This window comes from Nansenia antarctica, assembly GCF_963989245.1.
Source record: "Nansenia antarctica genome assembly, chromosome: 1".
NCBI classification, from domain to species: domain Eukaryota; kingdom Metazoa; phylum Chordata; class Actinopteri; order Argentiniformes; family Microstomatidae; genus Nansenia; species Nansenia antarctica.
The window spans coordinates 51,270,627-51,296,023 of NC_137674.1; the positions used below are offsets into that span (position 1 = coordinate 51,270,627).

The following is a 25,397-nucleotide window of genomic DNA, read 5'->3' on the forward strand; positions in this document are numbered from 1 at the left end:
CCTAATTTCAACCAAAACTAGAGGGAGGATGGCAAAAAAAAAATATATATATACAGAATATAAACTTGTGATACCGGTTTCCATCCATCAGCTCTGAAGGTTTACGTTACTCACGGATCCAATGTCCTTCCAAACGAGCAGTCTTGGCTCCGTCTCAAACACAACAGGAAATGTATGTCCAACTTGGCGAAAGTTTCCGAGTATTTCCAACTTGCGCGAGTTCTTCAACTTGCGACAGTTTTTCAACTAGATGTGATGGCTATCATGTCTATCAAAATTATCAAATTAGCCATCGTCCTGGCATGATTGGGTGTTGGTTTCAACGCACCTGTTGTTTGTCCTTCCTCCGTTTGCAACAAGAAACTCTGGACCTTTTCATGAATTAAAGTGGTCTTAAAATCCAAAGTCCAAATAAAAGTAACAAACGAAAGTAATATATGTTGGTGAACATACCACAGCGCACAGTAGCTGCTGCTTGTTCTCCCGCTGTAGTTGTAGCTGGTGGTGGTGGTACCCCGCCATAAACGTTCATGCAGTTTCGGATCGCTCATAGCCACTGCTAGCTTCAGCAATGTTTGAAGTGTCTGGGACATCTTTTTTCTTGAAAAATCCATCCATCTGTCGCTGTTTTCGTTTAATTTTTCGAAGTTATTTAACGTGATATCTTATTTGTGCACCTAGCTAGCTAGATCAGCTTTTTGTATCTTTTAGATGGTACTACTGGTGACTTTTAGCCCGTTATTTGCGAGGAGAAAACACAGGCGCCCGAGCATTTCGGCAGGTAAGACTGCTGAGCAGGGATGGTTGAGTCTGCACGGTTCTCATGCCGGTTCACATTTAGACCAATCAGGAGTAGCCCTTGTGTCACGTCGTCAACTGAATGTTCAATGTCATTAATCTGATTTTGGATCAGCGGTTAGAGAGAGATGGGCGTGGATTTAGGTGCACTTTTAGTCAACATTCATTATAGCGCTGATCTAGGATCAGATATATTTTAATCAGCTAAAATGTTCAGAGGTGGATACATTTTTATTTTATTTTTTTAGTGGACTGAATCAATTAGTGGCGGAGGAAATTCATTCGTGGCGGCCCGCCACCAATAAATGCATATAGAGGAAACACTGGTTTGATAGTAAGATCATTAATATTGGACAATTCTACACAAAGTTCCCCCCAAAAGAGTATTTCCAGGCCGAAAATGGTGGCCATCTTGGAAAAAGAGGCAGCCATCTTGATTTTTGCGTGGCTAACGGGTTTTATCAAAAGAGCAATACCCAAGGAGCATTTGTACCAATTTTTATGCTTTTATCCACTTGTGAACGATTTTCCTATAAAAATGCATTTAGCCGCCCCACTACTAAACGTCAAGAAAGTTTAGCGGAGCACATCAAGGCTGCGTTCGTAAGTTCGCTCTGAGAGCGCCGGAGCGAACACTGGGTTCAATGTCACAAAGGGACCAAGTAATTTGATTGGACGAGAGGCATTCCATGAGTGCTGATCAGATTTCCAGAGCGAATTTACGAACGCACCCCTCGTCTCTCAAGTAAACAACGGTCGGTTCGTTCTGATGATGGACATGCAACAGCGCGGGACTTGGTTGAACATATGTAAATATGTGACAGGGCATGGTTAAAAAGTCCTCAACTAGGGCAAAATCTTTTTTCTGTTTTTTCCAGATTATGAAAGGGTAGATTGTAAGCTTTAAAATGATGTGTCATACATTGAAATCTGAAACAAGTTGAAGAAGTCATGGATAGTTTAATGGTGATACCCCCTGAACCACCGTACTGAGATATCTAGCCTCAAACTTCTTCAGAGACGTTTTTCACAGAGGTAATAATGAGTGGGAACAATAGCTGGTTAACTCCACCCTAATCACTCCCTCAAGACAACCACACCTCAAGACAACCACTCCCCCATTACACTACCTGTCATTATCTACCTGTCATCTGTCAGTGGGGTTGTCAGCTAACCCTCAGGAAGCAAAATTGCAGGGCTGACACGTTTAAATAGCTAAATAATAATAATAATAATAATAATAATAATTCAAGATTCATGATTCATCATCATTTTATTGCCATGTGTGCCAAAAGTTTATTACGTCCCATTACAAGTACAAGAGAGTAAAATTCATGGCAATGGAAAAAATTAGGCAAGATACAATTGAGCAATACAATAATAGAATGGTCAAAAATTATAATGTTGTGTCTGTGTGCATGCATTTATCATTATAGTCCATAAAGCATCTAGTGGGACTTCGGTGTAGTTCCTTCCCATCCCATCTGGGCATCAAAGCTGTAATAAAAAAAGAAGACAGTACATTTAAAATGATTGCCCACTGTTACCAACACCACTTTTACAAAATAGCCTACTACTATCTTAATAAAATAAAATTGCATACAATGACAATGACAAATACCTGAAGTGCTGGTGACTCTCATCAAGGTGTCATCTCTCAGAACCTCTCACCTCCTCATTCTGTAACACAGATGTCAGGTCAGAGGTGTGGACACACTGCTACTGTAGGTTTTCCATAGACTCAGTGTACTGTACTTGTACTGAAGACATTTCAATTCACAGTATTATTCTACAGCAAATCTACATATCAATGAATTAATCATTATTTTTGATTCCACATAACATTATCGTTCATTACAAAAGCATTTACTTTTTCTATAATCTATTACATCTCTAACAAAGCTAGCTAGCTTGCTAACAAGCTAACACTTGTTTGGCTAGCTGGTACACACACACAAACACACTAAAATGGTGCATGAAACATATTACACTATGTTGCATGTTTAGTAGGTCTGCAACAAATGTATTTATTCATTATGTTTTATCTTTGACAACCTATTTCTTCCTCCCACCATCTCCTATTAGTGATGGTGGGAGGTGGTCTGATAACTGATGCTAACAACGGGGCTGATTCTACCTTACTCACAAAACAACAAATAACTGTTTGGCTATCCTAAGTAAACAACACAAAATCCTAGTATACAACACATGTAACTCACTAAAACTTACCCAAGAACACAGCAGAAGGTCTGTCTGCAGACGACTGTCCCAAGAATAGTGAACTGATGTGGAGATCAATGTCTGAAATTCCGTTGTCATCTGTCATCGTCAGATTCGGAGTTCAGAGTTCCCGTTCAGAGTTCCCATTATGTATAGTCCAATATGAAGGAGTTCATTAATTGCCCACGGTGGATATTTCTGCCTGCTTTTGAAATTCTGTTGATAGCATTTAGCTTCAGCATCCATCTTGTAAACTTGTAAACAGATCCACATCGCACATGGCTCCTTACATACAGCTGGGGTGGGCGTGGCTACACACACAGCCACACGAAAACGAATAATACCCCCCTCCCGACTTTGCTAACTAAATGTAGGTATTTAGTGAATGTAAAACTGTTGGATATGATATCGAGTGGGTTCTTCATCGCTTCGTTTGTCGTCCTATGCCAAAAACTGGAAAACACATTTTTTCACAACAAGACTTGTTTGGCTCGATTGCGAGGTTTCAAAATGGCCGAGATGGGGACCTATTAATCAGATGCTGTCACATATGATATATTGAGTACTGGTAACTAGACACACACACACACACACACACACACACACACGCACACACGCACGCACACACACACACACACTCACACACACTGCCCTACCCAATGTGAGGAAGTGGTCTCTAATGTGTGTGTGTGTGTGTGTGTGTGTGTGTGTGTGTGTGTGTGTGTGTGTGTGTGTGTAGGGACGTTCTTGTGGCTGGGCCAGAGCAGGAGGGATCTGTTCTGTGTGTGGGACCAGGACGGCCAGCTCCGGCCCTCCACGGTGGCCCTGCCCCCCGACCTGGAGATGAGGCAGCTGTCGGCCTGCAGAGACGCCCTCTGGGGGCTGGACGCCCACGGCCGCGTCCACATCCGCACCCTGTCCCCCACCTGCCCCATGGGCCTGCACTGGACCCGCCTCGACCTCAGCCAGCTAGGTACGCCTCTACACCCTAACCCCTCAGAATACACCCTAACCCCTCAGAATGACACCCCTCCTCTACACCCTAACCCCTCAGAATGACACCCCTCCTCTACACCCTAACTTCTCAGAATGACACCCCTCCTCTACACCCTAACCCCTCAGAATGACACCCCTCCTCTACACCCTAACCCCTCAGAATGACACCCACCTTTACACCCTAACCCCTTAGAATGACACCCCTCCTTTACACCCTAAACCCTCAGAATGACGCCCCCCCTCTACACCCTAACCCTCAGAATGACACCCCCCCTCTACACCCTAACCCCTCAGAATGACACCCCACCTTTACACCCTAACCCCTCAGAATGACGCCCCTCCTCTACACCCTAACCCCTCAGAATGACGACCCCCCTTTACACCCTAACCCCTCAGAATGACGACCCTCTTTTACACCCCTAACCCCTCAGAATGACACCCCGCCTTTACACCCTAACCCCTCAAAATGACACCCCCCTTTACACCCTAACCCCTCAGAATGACACCCCCCCTTTACACCCTAACCCCTCAGAATGACACCCCTCCTTTACACCCTAATCCCTCAGAATGACACCCCTCCTTTACACCCTAACCCCTCAGAATGACACCCCTCCTTTACACCCTAATCCCTCAGAATGACACCCCCGCTTTACCCCCGGCCTAACCCCTCAGAATGACACCCCCCTCTACACCCTAACCCCTCAGAATGACACCCCCCCTTTACACCCTAACCCCTCAGAGTGACACCCTCCTTTACACCCTAACCCCTCAGAATGACGCCCCTCTCTACACCCTAACCTCTCAGAATGACACCCTCCTTTACACCCTAACCTATCAGAATGATGCCCCCCTCTACACCCTAACCCCTCAGAATGACTCCCCCCCTTTCCACCCTAACCCTCAGATGTTGTCTGTCCATACCGCCCCCCGCGTGTCCAGTAGGGGTGCAACGGTTCAGTTGGCCCACGGTTCGGTATGAACCTTGGTTTTTGGGTCACGGTTTCAGTTCGTGTTTTGTGCGTAAGGAGAAAACAAAATGATACTATTTATATACAAACTGTTACTTTAATTTATTTTGCTTATACTTATGGAACTTTCATGTTCAGACACATTCCAGAATGACTAGTATATTATAATATAAAGTATAATATAAAAAATATAAATATATTAACAAATGTAAAAAAACGTTCAAATGTAAAAGTGCCTCTTAGGCTTGACTACAGGTATATGAGAGGAATAATTAAAAGTAAAAATGCACTTTAGGCTTGACAGGTAGACCATATGGGCATTATGTGCATATTATGCGCATAATACGACACGTGTGAAGCAAAAACTGAAATGACTTTATGGAGCTATTTTAGTGCCAGCAGAAATTGAATTGTATTTGACAGATTGAATTGTATTTGACAGATTGAATTGAATCCGAGCACAAACTGAATTGTATTCAATTCAGTTTTCATTATTTTAATTCAGTTTTCAAATTCAGTTTCTCTAAATACAATTCATTTTTTCTCAAAATACAATTCAGTTTTAGAGGCACTCATCCGGGGACTCTGGGCTAGGTAGAATAATAGAGCACCGATTCTAATCCCTCCCATCCGAATTCATAAGAGCAACGCATCCGGGTACTTTGCTCTCCCGTCATGTCCACGACCCTTTTTGGGTGATAGAAGTGTAGAAGTTTCACTGGCGGTCAATGGAGATTTCTGGTCATTGCTACTTTAATCCGATAAAATAAGAAAACCGTAGTGCTTTTTAGATATTAGGAGCCCAAATCCGATGGCCAGTTGGACAGACTACCAAACAGAAAAATAAAGTATCTTAACGACAGCAAAAGTGATGGATGTCAGAAATACATTACCTGGAGATTCAATAAGGTACTTTTATATGACAGGATATGGTTTAGGGTTATATGACACCTGTAGCGAGATAGATAGATAGAGCCAAAAGTAAAAAGTCGCTGAGAGCAGTGTCTGACGCGCCAAACAATCTGCTGAGATGAAAAGTACGTTTTAGAGCATTTATTGAATAGAACAATCAAACTTGGCGACGTACAAAAATAATCCATAAGCGATCAAAACCAGAAAAATAACAAACAATGCGTATAGAATATGTGTATAATGCGGTCAACACAAATACATCGCTCCCCTCTCTCTCCACTACCGCCATGCAAGATGCGCAGGTGCTTAAATTACCTTGCAATATCACCCCCCATAACCATATGACTTCTCAATACGGTGATCAAGGCAATAAACAAACAATCAAAGTAAACTCACAATAAACCCATTAGCCTGTTATACTAAATAGGCTACCCCCCTACAACACCTCAGGCCTTTGGGTCGGGTGGTTCATCCACATGGATGGAGGCAGACTGAAAGGACACACATTCATTGCCTATTTCATAAATGTTCTCCATATAACGACGTCGATCGTTGATCGGCAACGACACTATATAATTGTTTGCCTGACTGGCCATCGGATTTGAGATCCGATTCTAAAAAGCAGTACAGTTTTCTTCTTTTATCGGATTAAAGTAGCAAAGACCACACATTTACATTGACTGCCAGTCAAACTTCTACACTTCTAGCACCCAACAGGGGACGTGATTGTTCTGATGACAGGGAGATGACGTGTAACTGCTCTGGACACAGACTGAAAGGACACACGTTGCCTATTTCATTACTTTTCTCCATAACGACGTTGGATGGGAGGGATGGGAGTTAGAATCGGTGCTCTATTATTCTACCTAGCCCAGAGTCCCCGGATGAGTGCCTCTAAAACTGAATTGTATTTTGAGAAAAACTGAATTGTATTTTGAGAAAAACTGAATTGTATTTTGAGAACTGAATTGTATTTTGAGAAAAACCGAATTGTATTTAGAGAAACTGAATTTGAAAACTGAATTAAAATAATGAAAACTGAATTGAATACAATTCAATCTGTCAAATACAATTCAGTTTGTGCTCAGATTCAATTCAATCTGTCAAATACAATTCAGATCTGTCAAATACAATTCAATTTGTGCTCATATTCAATTCAATCTGTCAAATACAATTACATTTCTGATGGCACTAAAATAGCTCCATATGACTCCACAACGCAGATTTTAGCAATCCGGGACTTCCTCAAACTGTTGCCGTGTTCTCAACTCCGCTCTCCACGAACAAACATTTGAACAAGTTACAGAAGCAACTGCATTCCAGACAAACTCCACCTCCGACTTTCAATGGAACACATCATAAACCGAAAAAACGACATTCACTAGTGTATTGAACCGTGGATGGCGAACCGTACGGTTCAATATAAAACCGAAAACCATTGCACCCCTTCGTGTCCAGTACATTCTTATTGACGGGGCTCAGTCAAATGTCAGAGTTAAACCCCCCCTCCCCAGGTGTCAGGTTCATGTTGCGTGTTGACTTCCTCTGGTGTCCTCGTTGGTTCGGGTATCAGCAGCAGCATGCCCCCCCCCAACAAACACACACAGGCCTGGCAGTACGCTGCGCTCCTCCATGTTCAGGTCCAATAAGGAGTCGGTCAGGTTTGGCCGCAGACCAATAAGGAGTCAAGCCAGTTGGCCGTGGACCAGTAAAGGGGGGCCGGGGGTGGGTTGGGGGGGGGGACTCTCGGGTGACTCTCCTCCAGTTCTACGAAAGAGGACATGGTGTTTATTATTCATCTCGATAGATAACACTTGTTCTGTCATGTGGGCCGTGGAACCGGGTGTCAAGGTTCAGGACACAGGGGAGAGCAGAGCAGAGCAGAGCTGTGTGTGTGTGTGTGTGTGTGTGTGTGTGTGTGTGTGTGTGTGTGTGTATGTGTATGTGTGTGTGTATGTGTGTATGTGTGTGTGTCATTCCCATTCCACGGATTTACAGTGAGCCCGTGTCCTCCGACTTCTACCTACACCAGCCTCTGCGGGGGCAAGGGTCAAGCTGTCGCTACGACGACAGTAACAGTCAGATATACGTGACCTAGCGACTTCAGGACCGTCGTGCGCTGTTCCTCAGCATGCTAGCTAGGGCCTGTATGAAGAATGTAAGTAAGTAGCCTTGAGAACCGATGGTTCTCGAGCCAAATGGCCCATAGGGCAGGAGCCTATCTCCTGTTTCCGTAGCGTGAGGCGGCTTGATGTACAAGTACACCCCCCGGGACATGACGCTGGTATGTCCAACCCTTAAAACTGAGTGCCAAGCAGGGAGGCATCGGGTACCATGTTTATAGTCTTTGGTACAAGACGGCCGGGGATCGAACTCACGACCTCCCGATCTCAGGGCGGACACTCTAACCGCAAGGCCACTGAGCTGGTCATGAAGAATGTAGCCTAGTAGTAGAAATAGCGCAGGAAAACTCTTCACACACAGACATAAGTTTGTACTTATCAGTAGAGAGAGAGAGTTGCGTGTCCTACACTACCCCTGCGCCAGGTGAGTCGCCCTTTCGCCCGCCTGAGCTTTCCCTCTCTGCTTTAGACCCCCCCGGCTGTTTACACACCGTCTGCAGGGAGCTGGGATGTGTCTCTGTGTTGTAATAACGCTGACCGTGCATTGTTGCTTTTCCTGGTAAAGGGACCATGGAAGCGTCTCATCGTATGGCAGATTAGAAAAGCTGTTGACAGTGACACGGCAGTATTATGTAAGTTTGAGGTTGTGTGTTGTTGTCAAGGATCGTGTGTGTGTGTGTGTGTGTGTGTGTGTGTGTGTGTGTGTCGGGGGGGGGGGGGGATGTAAATAGCCAGTCATATGATAACAGCAGCTGTGTCCGTAATGGGCACTATGTGCGTAATGGTGTAACCTGATCTGGGGGGCGTGGAGGCCACGGAGGGTGGGGGGGGGGCTACAGACACATTTTTAGCCCCTCTCAGTATCACCACCACATGCTGGTTGTACCCAGGTTAAATCCAGGGGGGGACAGTGTATTCACCTCCCGTAGTTCATCATAGGTCAGGTAGTTCATCACCAGGCCAGGTTATGGATTATTCTGGAACTCTATAAAGAGGTTAGTGGGTCTCATAAAAGACTCATGCGTCCCATGAACACTCTGTGATTACTTGCACAAGATCAGTGCTGCTACCATAACTCCTGTTATGGACCAGTGGCGTACAGTGTATTCACGGTACACATTTTGTTATTGTGAAATAAGACTAGTAATCAGACTGTTTAGAAAGAATTATTGAGCCAAAAAAGAACAAACAATATACATACAGTATATTGTTCTATCAACACTCGTTTTCATTTATGTGAAGAAATGTAAAAAAAGTTATTGAAATGATATACACGTATCTGCACATATACACAACAGACGATCCCAAAATATACCATTGTATCTTAAGATTTGGAACAGTATCGAAAACAAATAAGTACAATTATATTTATGTATCTTCACATATATAACAGATGCTACAAAAAATACAAGATTGTATCTTGAGATTTGGCACGGTATCAAAAACAAATAAAATGATATTATATATAGGTGTCTTCTATATATGTGTGGTGGCCTGGGAAAACCCGTCGGATGGCGCTGGCGTTCGTTTGTGGCAAAGAGCAAAAATAGATTGAAATGTCCTATTTCAGCGATTTTGATATTATGTGGTATTCTAGTACTTTGAACTCCATACTACATTATGGTGAATAAACATTTTAAGAAAACAAAAGAGAAAGTACTTATTTTTATGTTTTTGTGGCGGGTAGTTTGCTAGCGAAACAACGTCACGTTGTCTCATTCTCAGTTAAGCAACGCACGCACACATGAGCGAAAGGATACTTACACCTGTGTTATTGCCAGTTTACTGATGCTCACAATAAGCATAAAGTAATAAAATCTTAACTAGAAGACACACAAATGGATCTGTCCCTCGCCGACGAGGCGAGCAGACTAACACCGCATCACAAGCAGTCAAACTAACCATAGGATAATTACGGCTGAACACCCGTGCTGCATAAAGACTGTAGAAAATCGTCACTTACTATGACTGAAGTTAGTTAACGTTACACATAGCTGTCGATCTGGTCAGCTATCCATCCACAACACAAATCCATTCAAACATTTCCTGTTTACTTTTCACCTATCCAATGGAGTAAGACAAGAGACAAGAGAAAATGGGCTGTGACGTGTATTGTTGCTGGGGGTGGTCAACACACACACACACACACACACACACACACACACACACACACACAATCACACACACATCAAGCCAAGTGCTGAAGCTGAATGATTGTAGAATGTTGCAGAATGGTACTGGAGCAAATGGAATGTTGGAATCTGTTGGAAAGTTTGAAGCCATTTTTCTCACCTTTCACTTTTTTTGACATGATACATTAAAATGCTCAGAACTTTTAAAAATAAAGGGCTATCTCAGTCATTCAACCAGTTATGAATAGCTGAGAACTTCTAATTTATGGAAATATAAAAAAATGAAAATGTCAAAATGCCACCATTTGAAGGGTTTTCCCAGGCCGCCACATATAACAGATGAAGAAACAAGAAACATAAGATGCACCTTGAGATTTAGTAACCAGACTGTTATGACATGCCCAGTTAAAGGGGAAGGCCTCTAGAGCGGAGGTAGGCCTTAGCCAGTCTTTCAGAACCTTTCATCTGGGTCAGAACCATACTGGTCGTTTTGTGCTATCCAGGATCAAAGTGTACCGGTTGATTTTCCTCTTTCCTATTATGTTGCCTCTGTCAGATCTGATCTGATCCTGGATAACAATACTGATTAAACATTTTGAAATACCGAAGCCCTGATAAAAATCCCCCGATAGATAAATCAGGGCTGTTCACTTAATTACTGTTGTTGATTGGCCAGTGAGTCTACTCCCCTGGCGTCCCAGGTCTGAACCAATCGCTGAGTAGAAGAAAGAAAACCAGCAGTGTTGGTGGTCCTCCAGGACCTGTATTAGAGAGAGACAGAAAACCAGCAGTGTTGGTGGTCCTCCAGGACCTGTATTAGAGAGAGACTGAAAACCAGCAGTGTTGGTGGTCCTTGAGGATGTTTATTAGAGAGAGAGAGAGAGAGAGAGAGAGAGAGAGAGAGAGAGAGAGAGAGAAAAACAGCAGTTTTACAGGATGTCCTCAGGGATCCATATGAGAAAGAGAGAAAGAAGTCCCTCCAGGACTGTACTAGAATAGGCCTGTCCTAGATCTCCACCACCAAGAATCGGGACACCCTACCCCTACATGTGAACGCACGCGGGGGAGGGGGCTAAGTGATGGGGCCACGGGATGAATTGGGATTGGGCCCGACACCACTGTTGGAGCTGGGTGTGGAGGTTCAGCGCAGGGGGAGAGCAGAGCAGAGCAGGGGTGCAGATCCTTCAAGGTCAGGGGGCAGGCTGGAGGAGGTAGACATCGGAGGACAGGCTCATTGTTATGCCGTGGTGTGGTGGTGTGTAGGGTGGTGGTGTGGTGGTGTGTAGGGTGGTGGTGTGTAGGGTGGTGGTGTGGTGGTGTGTAGGGTGGTGGTGTGGTGGTGTGTAGGGTGGTGGTGTGGTGGTGTGTAGGGTGGTGGTGTGGTGGTGTGTAGGGTGGTGGTGTGGTGGTGTGTAGGGTGGTGGTGTGGTGGTGTGTAGGGTGGTGGTGTGGTGGTGTGTAGGGTGGTGGTGTGGTGGTGTGTAGGGTGGTGGTGTGGTGGTGTGTAGGGTGGTGGTGTGGTGGTGTGTAGGGTGGTGGTGTGCGAGTCCTAATGATCTGCTCTTAGCCGCCAACTCTGGTAGTCCCGCCATTTTGGTGCTCCTAGATCTCACATCCGCCTTCGATAGAGTGGATAATTCGATCCTACTGTCACGTCTTGAACAGCATGTGGGCATCACTGATGTCGCCTTAAGCTGGTTCATGTCCTACCTGTCCGGCCGTAGTTTCTCCATTCAGCTAGGATAATTTTTCTCCTCTGAGGCCCCTCTCACCTGTGGGGTTCCTCAAGGGTCGATACTGGGCCCCCTTCTATTTCTCCTTTACATGCTGCCCCTAGGCTTTATTCTGGCAAATCATGGCGTACCCTTACACTGTTATGCTGACGACGTCCAGGTCTATCTGCCACTAACATCTAGAGGAAAGGTTGCACTTCAGCCATTGCACAACTGCCTGACCGACATGGTTGAGTGCAAACTTCCTCAATCTAAATGAGAGCAAGGCCGAGATAATTTGATTTGCCAACACTTTTCTAGCCCCTTCTGTCGATGCCCTAGGTCCCCTTGGCTCAAACATCCGCTCCTCAGTCAGAAATCTTGGAGTGATTTTTGACAGTGACTTCAAATTCACCAAGCAGGTTTGCTCTGTGGTCAAAAATAGCTTTTTTCACCTCAGACTCCTCACTAAGACAAGGGCCTACCTTCCGCAGAAGGACCTAGAGAAGGTGATCCATGCCTTCATAACAACCCGCATTGATTTTAAATAACTTTTGATTGTTTTTAAATCACTAAACGGGCAAGCACCTCCGTACCTAGCTGATCTCCTGCGCCACCATACCCCATCCAGAGCCCAAAGGTTAGCTGACCAGCTGCTGCAGGAGGTCCCTAGGACCAGGCTCAAAACGAGAGGGGATAGAGCCTTCGCAAAGGCAGCCCCTAGGCTCTGGAATAGCCTCCCCCTCCACGTCAGATCCTCCCAGAGTGTCGAGGCTTTTAAAACATTAGCTAAGACCTAACTCTTCTCCCTGGCCTTTGACCTGAGTTGAGCTTGCCTCCCGACAACTGAAGCAAAACCACCCTTTTCAAGCGGAGCATCCGTTGGTTCTTTGCTGCGGGAGCGACTTCGAATGCGCTTTCTCACAGCTCCAAACGACACAGAGCAAAGCGAACTTTATCATAAACTCTGTTTCAAGTGAAGCAAATGTTCTTGAGAACACCCCCTTAATCACATGTTGTTAAGCAACAGGACTAGAGAGCAGTAATTCACCCCTGGACAGGGCTGACCATTAACCCGGTACACAAGACAAGGCCACACTGTGCGCTTAGCCGACAGGTCGTTGTCCTCCCTCTGCAGACACTCGCCTACCTCAGGAACCCTTTCAGCACTAGCCTAGATCTGATGCCTTGGGGAAACACAGCGTATCAGCCTGATGCTCAATCAGGTCTCCTTCTGATAACAAAGTCACAGCCTGGTTTCTAGGCCCTTCCTTCCAGATTGAACGGAGTCTACCGTAATCAAGCTCCTTCGTCAGAGATTAACTCCATGACCTCATAAAGGCTCGTCTGGTTATGAGAGATGTGCTTTTTCCTTATCAGGCTCAGATTAAAGTTAACGAGCCCCAGGGGGAGAGAGGAACACCAGGGCGTTGTTATGACAATCCTACAAGCCCTCTTAGGACTCTGTGACGTCATCGCTCACTGTCTTTCAAGATTCCATGCTCTGTTCTAATTTTACCGTTAGTATTCGGGTAATCCGTAGATGGCCACGCTACCGAGGACAGAATCGGCTGTGGTGTCAAAGTAACTTGGGAACTGGTCTTTTCTTTTCTTTTTATATATAGTTATCTTTGACGGATGGTTTGGGTTAAGGTTAGCCAACGTTAGCCTCAGGGTTAAGGTTACGGTTTAGATTGAAATTACATTTGTGACATTTAAGAACTTCTTTGAGAAAATAGCACACTGACACAAGACAATAGGAAGCAGCAGTAATCTAGTCCCCTGTCGACACATTGTTAAAAAATAGGAGAAGTTTCATTCAGATATACAGGTGCAGTGGAATGGAACAAGTTGCCTTTAAGCATCAAAGAAACTGACAGTACAGCAGCTTTCAAGGCTAAGATCAGAATACAGCTGTCTAGCAACATTCTACTGTAAACCAAATAGAGGCTTGTAGGAGAGGAGAAGCACTCGTATGTTCCATGCTAAATGATATGCATGCAGTATGTCTAGGACGCTTTTATTGTTTTATTGTTTTTATTGTTTTATTGTTTTACTTGTTGGTTGTTTTTGATGCGCTTCGTCTTGCACATTCAAGGACCTGTTTGTCTGTCTGTTTTGTTGTACTGTATGGGAGTGGCTGTTGGTACGGACCCTTCCCCTCGTGGACCCCTTTAACACCAGCGACGGAAACAAGTCCCAGACTTTATCGCTCTATCCCTGACAATCACAAGTAGGATCATTGATTGGCCTATGTATTTGTATTTTTTTGTCAATAAATCAAATCAAATCAAAACCCAGACATACCAACCTTTCCAGCAGGGCTATAGAGTGTCCGCCACCTCTGCAGTGTCATGTCTGTGCATGTGGTCTGTAAGGGTACACTGGTCTGTAAGGGTACCTTCTATGTGAGGTTGTTGACACTAAGTATGTAGGTCAAGAGAAGAGTTCCCGCGGCGCTTAGTGGCGAGGCCCACTGATGCTCATACCATATCACATACCATATCACATACCATATCACATACCATATCGTCGCAAGGTTCCTGGTTCGATTCCGACCCTCAACATATCTTGCATGTCATCCCTCCTCTCTCTCACCCATCCTTCCTGTCAATCTCTACTGCATTACTGGGGTAGAACCAGTACCAAGGGTAGTCTAGAGTGTTACTGGGGTAGAACCAGTACCAAGGGTAGTCTAGGGTGTTACTGGGGTAGAACCAGTACCAAGGGTAGTCTAGGGTGTTACTGGTTTATAACCAGTAAAGGGTGTGACCTCCACGTGCGTCAGCAAGACAGTGACAGGGCAGGAATGTCCTCCCCCTCCTCCTCCTCCTCCTCGTGTTGACATTTCCAGCCTTGGTACGTGCGTAGGCGGGTTCAGTCAATAGTCATTGATGGAAGGGTTAGAATGAGAAGCGTCAATACTACGGGCCTTGGTGGTGAGATGAGGTTCAGAGGATACTCCTGGGTCACAGGGAGGGTTTAGGTGGACACACACACACACAGCAGCAGAGGTCGTCAGTGCAGCCTGCCTGATCTGGAGGTCGTCCATGTTTGCGTAGAGATCAGTCAGTCCAATAACGGGAATGTGTAATCTGACAGAGATTATGCTGGTTGAATGGTGACATAATGGTGTGTGTGTGTGTGTGTGTGTGTGTGTGTGTGTGTGTGTGTGTGTGTGTGTGTGTGTGTGTGTGTGTGTGTGTGTGTGTGTGTGTGTGTGTGTGTGTGTGTGTGTGTGTGTGTGTGTGTGTGTGTGTGTGTGTGTGTGTGTGTGTGTGTGTGTGTGTGTGTGTGTGTGTGTGTGTGTGTGTGTGTGTGTGTGTGTGTGTGTGTGTGTGTGTGTGTGTGTGTGTGTGTGTGTGTGTGTGTGTGTGTGTGTGTGTGTGTGTGTGTGTGTGTGTGTGTGTGTGTGTGTGTGTGTGTGTGTGTGTGTGTGTGTGTGTGTGTGTGTGTGTGTGTGTGTGTGTGTGTGTGTGTGTGTGTGTGTGTGTGTGTGTGTGTGTGTGTGTGTGTGTGTGTGTGTGTGTGTGTGTGTGTGTGTGTGTGTGTGTGTGTGTGTGTGTGTGTGTGTGTGTGTGTGTGTGTGTGTGTGTGTGTGTGTGTGTGTGTGTGTGTGTGTGTGTGTGTGTGTGTGTGTGTGTGTGTGTGTGTGTGTGTGTGTGTGTGTGTGTGTGTGTGTGTGTGTGTGTGTGTGTGTGTGTGTGTGTGTGTGTGTGTGTGTGTGTGTGTGTGTGTGTGTGTGTGTGTGTGTGTGTGTGTGTGTGTGTGTGTGTGTGTGTGTGTGTGTGTGTGTTAACGTCTGCGGGTCTCTCTCTCCTCCAGGCCAGGTGAGGCTGGTGGGCTTCTCGTGCGGCAGCCAGAACGTGTGGGCCTGTGACAGCGTGGGCATGGTGTACTTCAGGGTGGGCACGCAGCCCCTCAACCCCAGCATGATGCTGCCCGCCTGGATCTGTATAGAGCCCCCCGAACAGGTACACACACCCTTAACACACCCTCTCTATAGAGCCCCCCGAACAGGTACACACACCCTTAAAACACACACCTTTAAACACCTTAGTACTTTTTTAGCCTTGCATTACTCTCTTAGTCTATTTGTATTCTGTTGCTGTGTTTCAATGGTATTTATTTTATTTTATTATGTCTGTTAAGCACCTTGTATTCATTCATATTTTTGCACGAAAAGGCGCTATATAAATAAAGTTTGATTTGATTTGATCCACCTGTATAGAACCACCTGCTGCACCACGGTGGTGGTCGTACATCCTGCCTCAGTTTGCCTCTGATCACCATTCTGTCCACATTTATACATCGAAAAATAACTGCGTACTATAGGCAGATATCGATCATGAAGTAAACATTCAATTAGACCAACTCCATTCTCTGCCAGTTCATACAAATGGTCCTGCAGTTTAGCGGAGGCCAGTGAAGGACATGTACTGTGTGTGGTTGTTGTGTTGACCGTGTGTGTCCCCCCAGCCTGCAGGGGTGCATCTGGTGAGCATCCACACCAGCCCCAACGACCGCATGCTGTGGGCCCTGGACAACCGCGCCAACGTCCACGTCAGGACGGGTATCTCTGAGGAGATGCCTGTAGGCACGGCCTGGGAACACATACCAGGTCTGTCTGTCTGTCTGTCTGTCTGTAGGCACGGCCTGAGAACACATACCAGGTCTGTCTGTCTGCCTGTCTGTCTGTCTGTCTGTCTGTCTGCCTGTAGGCACGGCCTGGGAACACATACCAGGTCTGTCTGTCTGTCTGCCTGTCTGTCTGTCTATCTGTCTGCCTGTAGGCACGGCCTGGGAACACATACCAGGTCTGTCTGTCTGTCTGTCTGTCTGCCTGGGAACACATACCAGGTTTGCCTGCCTGTCTGTCTGCCTGCCTGTCTGTCTGTCTGTCTGTCTGTCTGACTGACTGACTGTCTCTCTCTCTCTGTCTGGGAACACATATCAGGTCTTTCTTTTTTTCTTTCTTTCTTTGTGACTGGGAACACATACCAGGAACAGGAATCTTTCTTTCTTTCCTTCCTCCTGTCTTTCTTTCTTTCTTTCTGGGAACACACACCAGGTACACACATCTCTTTGTCTTTCTTTCTCTCTTTCCTTCCTCCTTTCTTTTTGTCGGAGTGGGAACACACTTACGACAGCTCCAATAACCTCTAACCTTTGTCCTGTTACTGGCATGTGTCCCAGTCCTTAGGGAAGTAGTGTGGGCGGATGAATGTCTGTCTGCTCTACCAACGCCATCCTCTGTTCATACACCCCTGAGATGAACCAAGCCTATAAACCCCCTATTGTGGTCCAGTGGTCTAGCACCGTGGTCTACTGTGCACACATATGTGACAGGGCATGGTTAAAAAGTCCGCAACTAGGGCAAAATCATTTTTCTGTTTTTTCCAGATTATAAAAGGGTAGATTGTAAGCTTTAAAATGATGTGTCGTACATTGAAATCTGAAACAAGTTGAAGAAGTCATGGATAGTTTAATGGTGATGCCCCAATGGAAAAAATTAGGCAAGATACAATTGAGCAATACAATAATAGAATGGTAAAAAATAATAATGTTGTGTCCGTGTGCACATGCATTTATCATTATAGTCCATAAAGCATCTAGTGGGACTTCGGTGTAGTTCCTTCCCATCCCATCTGGGCATCAAAGCTGTAATAAAAAAAGACAGTACATTTAAAATGATTGCCCACTGTTACCAACACCACTTTTAACGAAATAGCCTACTACTATCTTCATAAAATAGAATTGCTTATACAATGACAATGACAAATACCTGAAATGCTGGTGACTCATCAAGGTGTCATCTCTCAGAACCTCTCACCTCCTCATTCTGTAACACAAATTTCAGGTCAGAGGTGTGGACACACTGCTAGTGTAGGTTTTCCATAGACTCAGTGTACTGTACTTGTACTGAAGTAGGCTAGTGAAATCATTTCAATTCACAGTATTGTTCTACAACAAATCTACATATCAATGAATTAATCATTCTTTTTGATTCCACACAACATTATCGTTCATTACAAAAGCATTTACTTTTTCTATAATCTATTATATCTCTAACAAAGCTAGCTAGCTAGCTAACAAGCTAACACTTGTTTGGCTAGCTGGTACACACAAACACACTAAAATGGTGCATGAAACATATTACACTATGTTGCATGTATAGTAGGTCTCCAACAAATGTATTTATTCATTATGTTTTATCTTTGACAACGTATTTCTTCCTCCCACCATCTCATTAGTTTTGGAGAGGGGTGGCATAATTGTGGTGAGCAGTTTCAGTGGTCTGATAACTGATGCTAACAACGGGGCTATCTACCTTACTCACAAAACATAAAATAACTGTTTGGCTATCCTAAGTAAACAATACAAAATCCTAGTAAACAACACATGTAACTCACTAAAACTTACCCAAGAACACAGCAGAAGGTCTTTCTGCAGACGACTGTCCCAAGAATAGTGAACTGATGTGGAGATCACTGTCTGAAATTCCGTTGTCTTCTTGTCATCGTCAGATTCGGAGTTCGGAGTTCCCGTTATGTATAGTCCAGTATGAAGGAGTTCATTAATTGCCCACTGTCGATATTTCTGCCTGCTTTTGAAATTCTGTTGATAGCATTAGCGAGAGCTTCAGCTCCATCTTGTAAATTTGTCAACAGGTCCAGACGCACACACATGGCTCCTTACATACAGCTGGGGTGGGCGTGGCTACACACTAATACGAATAATACCCCCTACCCGACTTTGCTAACTAAATGTAGGTATTTAGTGAATGTAAAACTGTTGGATATGATATTGAGTGGGTTCTTCATCGCTTCGTTTGTCATCCTATGCCAAAAACCGGAAAACACATTTTCACAACAAGACTTGTTTGGCTCGATTGCGAGGTTTCACAACTGCCGAGATGGGGACCTTTTAATGAAACCCTGTCACATATGCCCATGTCGGCATGGGTTCGAATCCGGCCCATGCCCTGCTGACATGCCCTCTCTCCCTTCTTCTCCTTACTTTCCTGTCTGGTTTCACTACATCTGTCCAAGAACAACATGAGTGGGTCTGCCCCACTCAGAGAAAAAATTACATTAAAAAAAGAAAAAAAATAGAAACCCTGTTTACAGACTGGCTGGGCTGTCTTCATGGCCCTAACCCTGATCATTCTCTGCGTGTGTGTGTGTGCGCTTGTGCTGTCTTCTTGGCCCTGACCCTGGTGTGTGTGTGTGTGTGTGTGTGTGTGTGTGTGTGTGTGACAGGCCTGCAGGCCAGCCAGCTGGTTCTGAGTGTGAGGACCGTGTGGGTCCGTTGTCCCAGCGGGGAGGTGGCCCGGCGCTACGGCATCACAGACAAGAACCCTGCAGGAGACTACTGGAAGAAGATCCCTGGCCTGGTACACTGCCTCACTGGTGAGACCCCCCCGGACCGTGTGTGTGTGTGTGTGTGTGTGTGTGTGTGTGTGTGTGTGTGTGTGTGCGTGCGTGCGTGTGTGTGTCTTGTAAGCAATTTACCAATCGAGGGCGGGGGTTGTGGACACATTTACCACTGGTACAGGGTTGTGACACGAGGCGAAGCCGAGTAGGAAAACCCTGTACAGTGATAAATGTCTCCACAACCCCCGCCCTCGATTGGTAAATTGCTTTTCTACAAAAGCTACCACATAATATAAAAAATAGACAGTTGTAATATTAAATTATTTTATTTACAATCATTCATCGTTTCGGTATACATATATCCTTCCGCCACAGAATATAGTCCCATAAACAAGATCAACGATTGCATTGTAGGCTAGGCCACATTCACTTGCCTTTGAGCCAAAAACAAATCATAACCTAATTGTTAGTGGGATTCACAGTTATTGACACATTGATATTGGCTAAACAGTGGGCGGAGTCAGCACAGGTGTTCTTAATCAGATTGATTGGGAGGCGCATTGATACTGGAAATGCGGTTGGAGCTGAACTGAAGGGAGTTGGGGTATTTACCACTGTTGCTAGCCAATCAGAATCCAGTATCCAAACATGCTGTTGTAGAAGAGCTGTTTTTCCCCACCTAAAACGAACTGTTTGGCTTCAGTAGGACTCAGTAGAAGTGTTGGTAGTGGCAGCCATGGAAGGTGACTCCTAGGCCTCAGTACTGGGAAACTGCCCTGCCATAGACCCTAGTTTACTTCCCTATGAAATACACACACACTCATACACACACACAGAGAGAAGACACCTATCAATACAATACATTAGCTGTACAGACATACAGTGTCACATTTCTCGAAAGAGGAATACCTGATCAGAGTGTTTTTCTCCCAACTACTGTAGGCGCGCTTGATAGAGCTCAGCCTAGGCCAATGGAATCAATGGAAAAGTCCCAAAAGGGGCAAACCCCGCCTCTCTGGCCCCCTTACGTCCAAGCTCCACCTAATGCGTTGCGTCACCTCGCCATCGGCGTTGCGTCAACTTCCCGTTGTCCATGCTCCACATGAGCGTTGCGTCACCGTCAACGTTCTACCTGCTCCACCGTCATTTGTCGCATATAAAAATATATATTTTTCCACCTCAAGTATCAGCCGTTCGTCATCCATTTTTGCAACAAGCGTCAAGGACCTGTGGTGATTCACAGCTGACTCGCGTGAATAGCAATTTGCAATAGCTGCGACCACGAGCTATAGAATAGTTGGCTACAAGCTTTTTCAATCTGGTATTATCTCTATTAGTGGATTAACCGCTGTGGTGATTTAACAGCTGATAAAAAATACATCAAGTAGACTACAAACAGAGCAAAACAAGAAAACAACCAATAGGCTATACAATTGTAACCAACAATCAATATGTGACAGCTCCTGGTGAAATGTGCAACCAGAAGGGAGTAATTTTTCAGTTTTTACATGTGCTTAAACTACAGATTGTAAGCTTTCAAATGATGTGTCATACATTGAAATCGGAGAAAGATTGAACACGACAGGCGTATTTGAATGTTGGTGCACCTCAAACACTGAATGGGAGAAAAGTGACTCGAAACGCAGCCACAGCTACGAACGCTGCTAACAGCTAGCGGCTAACAAAACACATCGCTACGAAGGTCTAAACTGTATTTTAATAACATGACAACATACTGGGAGAACATCGACATGCTAAAAACACATAACTACACACAATTAGATGAACACACAGTTCTTGCTTTTGAACACAAGCTAAAACGAAAGTATGTTTACAAGTCAACCCTCCCTTACCGGTAGCCTCTGGCAAACGAGAATAGTGAATCCAATACACAAATTATAAGTGTTTAGTGATCGTTAAACTGTTGTTTATTATATCGAGTTTAAAACTTGAAAGTTGGTGTTATGAAAAAACCCGAAAACGACATATTGTTGACACAATAAGTTTCACTTCTTCTCCCCTTCGAGTGAGAGTGTTGTTTGCAAGTTCACTAGTCAATATAAAATTGATCTCATTGTGATGCATGCGTCCGCCGTCAAAAATCAAACTTCGCCGAATTTTGACTTTTGACGGAGCCATCGGACGCAACGCTGACGCAACGCTGACGCAACGCTGACGCAACGCTGACGCAACGCAGCAAGTGGAGCACCTTTCATTGATTACAATTGGCGCTTTTCCACTACCGGGCCCGGCTCGGCTCGGCTCGCCTCAGCACGCTTTTGAACAGTTCTGGGTACGAGACGTTTTCCACTATACAGGAACGACCCGGGACTGTAGGAGGAGTTACGTGTCATAAGATTCCCCCCCGCTATACAGATCAGCGGGGGGAAATGCGATAAGAATTATGTCAAAATGCAGCACTATCGTGCACAGATCAGCCTTACAACATGTAACGTTAAGTGCCTGTTACTTGCCGCTTTCAGTTCTAGTAGACTAGTTTAGATCTCGCAACCAGGGAAATGCCGACACGATTCTATTTTTATTTCTCCTGACACGTTGAGCACTGTGCTTTTTTTGTTGGTGAACTACCGTAATAAGCCTAAAAAAGTTCAACTGTTCAAAAAGTGCAACTTCTCTGCTTTCAGAAACTGTTTGAATTTTTTAGATTGGGCATATAGTTCATGAATTACGGTAGTTTGAAGGAACGCTGTAGAATCCGCTGTAGACAGCTCCGGTTTCGGAGCAAGACGCGAATCTATCGGCATTAGTCAAATACATGCTCACATCCAGTCATCCGCTCACTGCTCTCCATCAAAAATGGCACATCCATCAATAATATTACACAATAACAACTGCTCTGATTAGATTGCTTAGATTGTTTAATACATCAACGGGGGGGAAAGCGAGATGAACTCTGCGCGAGTATCATGCTTCCTCCATTGAACGGAAAGTCCTATCTATTCCATTCAAAGGGCCAGTTTCACAGACAAGGCTTAAGCCTAATCCTGGACTAAAAAACATCTTCAATGCAGATTTTACATTGAAAGTGTGATTTAGTCCAGGACTAGGCTTAAGCCTTGTCTGTGAAACCGGCCCAAAGTGTTTTAGCCGTCCCCCTTTCCACTGGTAATAAGGAATTGGCAAGAATAGATATTTTTTGTTATGCTTGTTGTAAATAAAAGTTCTGTGATGCATTGAAATGACATTAAACTAAGATAATACGATGGTTAGCATAATTATTCTAATCTTTATTAATAAGTTATTACAGAAACAGTAAGTGACATTTTCCGAGAGCGAAATCTGTTGTGGTATTTAAAGATGGCGGTTAGAGAAGAAATCTATGAACATGGGATGACGATTTCCATTGACCAATCAACGGTGTGCAGCGTCACACGTCACACGCAGCCTGGCAAAAAAGTACCTTTCCCCAACTTTCGCTACCCATCCCGAACAAGAACTATTTTGCCGTGCCGTGCCGTGCCTGACCCGGGCTAGCCCTGTAGTGGAAAAGCGCCAAATGCATTTGATCCCAATTCCGGACGCAACGCACACTTGACGCAACGCTCGATGGCCATGGTGGAGCTTGGCCGTTAGTAAGCTAAATCAAGCGCACCTCAAGTCAATGACAGAAGACACATGCTATTTATACCCCCGGCTTGCCTGGAACACTTTGTAAATGCTGCAGACATGGAGACAGAGAGTTCTGTGATGTTCTATTCCTGAGGTGAATGCCCCCCTGCCCCCCTGCATGAGAACACTGTGTGCCCGTCTGGAGTGTTACACAGTCTGGTGCTGGACCAGGGAAGACTACACACACACACACACACACAAACACACACACACACAAACACAGAAAAGGTCACATGCACACACACACACACACACACACACACACAAACAAACAGATATACACATATACAAACACACATACAAAGTCACATGCACACACACACACACACACAAACAAACAGATATACACATACACACACACACACATACACACAAAGTCACACAAACACATACACACATAAAAACATACACAAAACTCACACAAAGACACATACAAAAGCCCAATGCACACAGCGTGCGATTTCTGTTGCACGACAACTTCCATTGTTGTCATGAATGGAATCGAATTTTCGCCGTGCGATTAAAATCGGGGCTGTGTGCATTGGGATGCGATTTTCTCATAGACTTCCATTCAAACTTCAAAATGGAATGTTGTCGTGCAACAGAAATCGCACGCTGTGTGCATTGGGCTAAAGTCACATGCACACACTCACACACACACAGTCACACACATACACAAACACATACACACAAAGTCACACAAACACACATACAAAGTCACATGCTCACACACAAACACACACACACACACACACACACACACACACATAAAGTCACACACACATACACACACACACACTGTTGTTATATAACAAAACATTGTTATTATTAAGTGCAGTTTCCTGGCTCCTTGTGCTCTCCCAGACCCTGGCAGACAGTCAGACACGTCTGTACAGAGGGGTTCAGGGTGAGACACAGCCTCCATTAATCTAGGTGTTTATTGTTGGGTTATCGTCTGTGCTGCTTGTCTCCTCCCCCGTTAACCCTGACGCTGGCCTGACGGCTCCAACCTTCCCCTTTCACTCCTCCTGAACCGCTCCAATAATCATATGGATTTGTTATTTAAGCAATATCACACGAGAGGGAGTGCTGTTATACTGAATATCAGCACGGCTGTGATTGGGTCGTAGGTACGAGGCCGCATGCCGAGTAGAAGACAATCACAGCCGTGCTGATATTCAGTATAACAGCACAACCTCGAGTGTGATATTGCTTTTATACAACAGTTCTACAGCGCAATTTATTAGTTAACAGTAATAAGTGACAACAGATTATGATTTGTTTGTTTATTTAATCATTTATTTTGGCTCCGTCAACAAAAAATAGTTCCGCAACTGGACTGTTGCCTAGTAACCTGAACACAAACATCTGCAGGCTAGCTACTTTGTATTAACGGTCATTTCGGAGTGATACAGTTAAAAGTCCCAGTGCTGTTATACTGTATATCAGCACTCATGAAATGCCTCTTGTCCAATCAAATTACTTGGTCGGAACTAACTGTTGTATAACATTATTTATTGAATTAAAAACTCGAACTCGCCTTGTTTGAGTGTCGGAGCAGCTGTGATGGTTGTCGGTGGTCTCTGTTGTGTGTGTGTGTGTGTGTTCAGTGTTTAGTACAGAGGGGGATTCAGGGGCTTTACACACGACGGGGCTGACCTGACCTGGCCTGACCTTATCTGAACTGTACTGTGCTGGCCTGGATATGTCTTTTAACACACTGTCCTCTAACACACTGTCATTTAACACACTGTCCTCTAACACACTGTCCTCTAACACACTGTCCTCTAACACACTGTCCTTTAACACTGTCCTTTAACACACTGTCCTCTAACACACTGTCCTCTAACACACTGTCCTCTAACACACTGTCCTTTAACACTGTCCTTTAACACACTGTCCTCTAACACACTGTCCTTTAACACTGTCCTTTAACACACTGTCCTCTAACACACTGTCCTTTAACACTGTCCTTTAACACACTGTCCTCTAACACACTGTCCTTTAACACTGTCCTTTAACACACTGTCCTTTAACACACTGTCCTTTAACACACTGTCCTTTAACACTGTCCTTTAACACACTGTCCTCTAACACACTGTCCTTTAACACTGTCCTTTAACACACTGTCCTCTAACACACTGTCCTTTAACACTGTCCTTTAACACACTGTCCTCTAACACACTGTCCTTTAACACTGTCCTTTAACACACTGTCCTCTAACACACTGTCCTTTAACACTGTCCTTTAACACACTGTCCTCTAACACACTGTCCTTTAACACACTGTCCTCTAACACACTGTCCTTTAACACACTGTCCTTTAACACACTGTGCTCTAACACACTGTCCTTTAACACACTGTCCTCTAACACACTGTCCTCTAACACACTGTCCTCTAACACACTGTCCTCTAACACACTGTCCTCTAACACACTGTCCTCTAACACACTGTCCTCTAACACACTGTCCTCTAACACACTGTCCTCTAACACTCTGTCCTTTAACACACTGTCCTCTAACACACTGTC

The 25,397-nt window shown here is 44.8% G+C and overlaps 1 protein-coding gene across 1 annotated transcript in view; it reads left to right on the top strand.

The window, feature by feature from the left end:
* tecpr2 (tectonin beta-propeller repeat containing 2) overlaps positions 1 to 25,397 on the top strand; it is a gene marked incomplete at both ends in the record, with an annotated part of 69,065 nt that overhangs the window by 43,007 nt on the left and 661 nt on the right. Inside the window, 4 exons of the mRNA XM_080523867.1 lie at positions 3,758 to 3,991; positions 15,687 to 15,835; positions 16,341 to 16,490; positions 19,132 to 19,273. Coding sequence (XP_080379993.1) covers positions 3,758 to 3,991; positions 15,687 to 15,835; positions 16,341 to 16,490; positions 19,132 to 19,273 — 675 coding nt within the window. The remainder of the gene's footprint in view (positions 1 to 3,757; positions 3,992 to 15,686; positions 15,836 to 16,340; positions 16,491 to 19,131; positions 19,274 to 25,397) is intronic.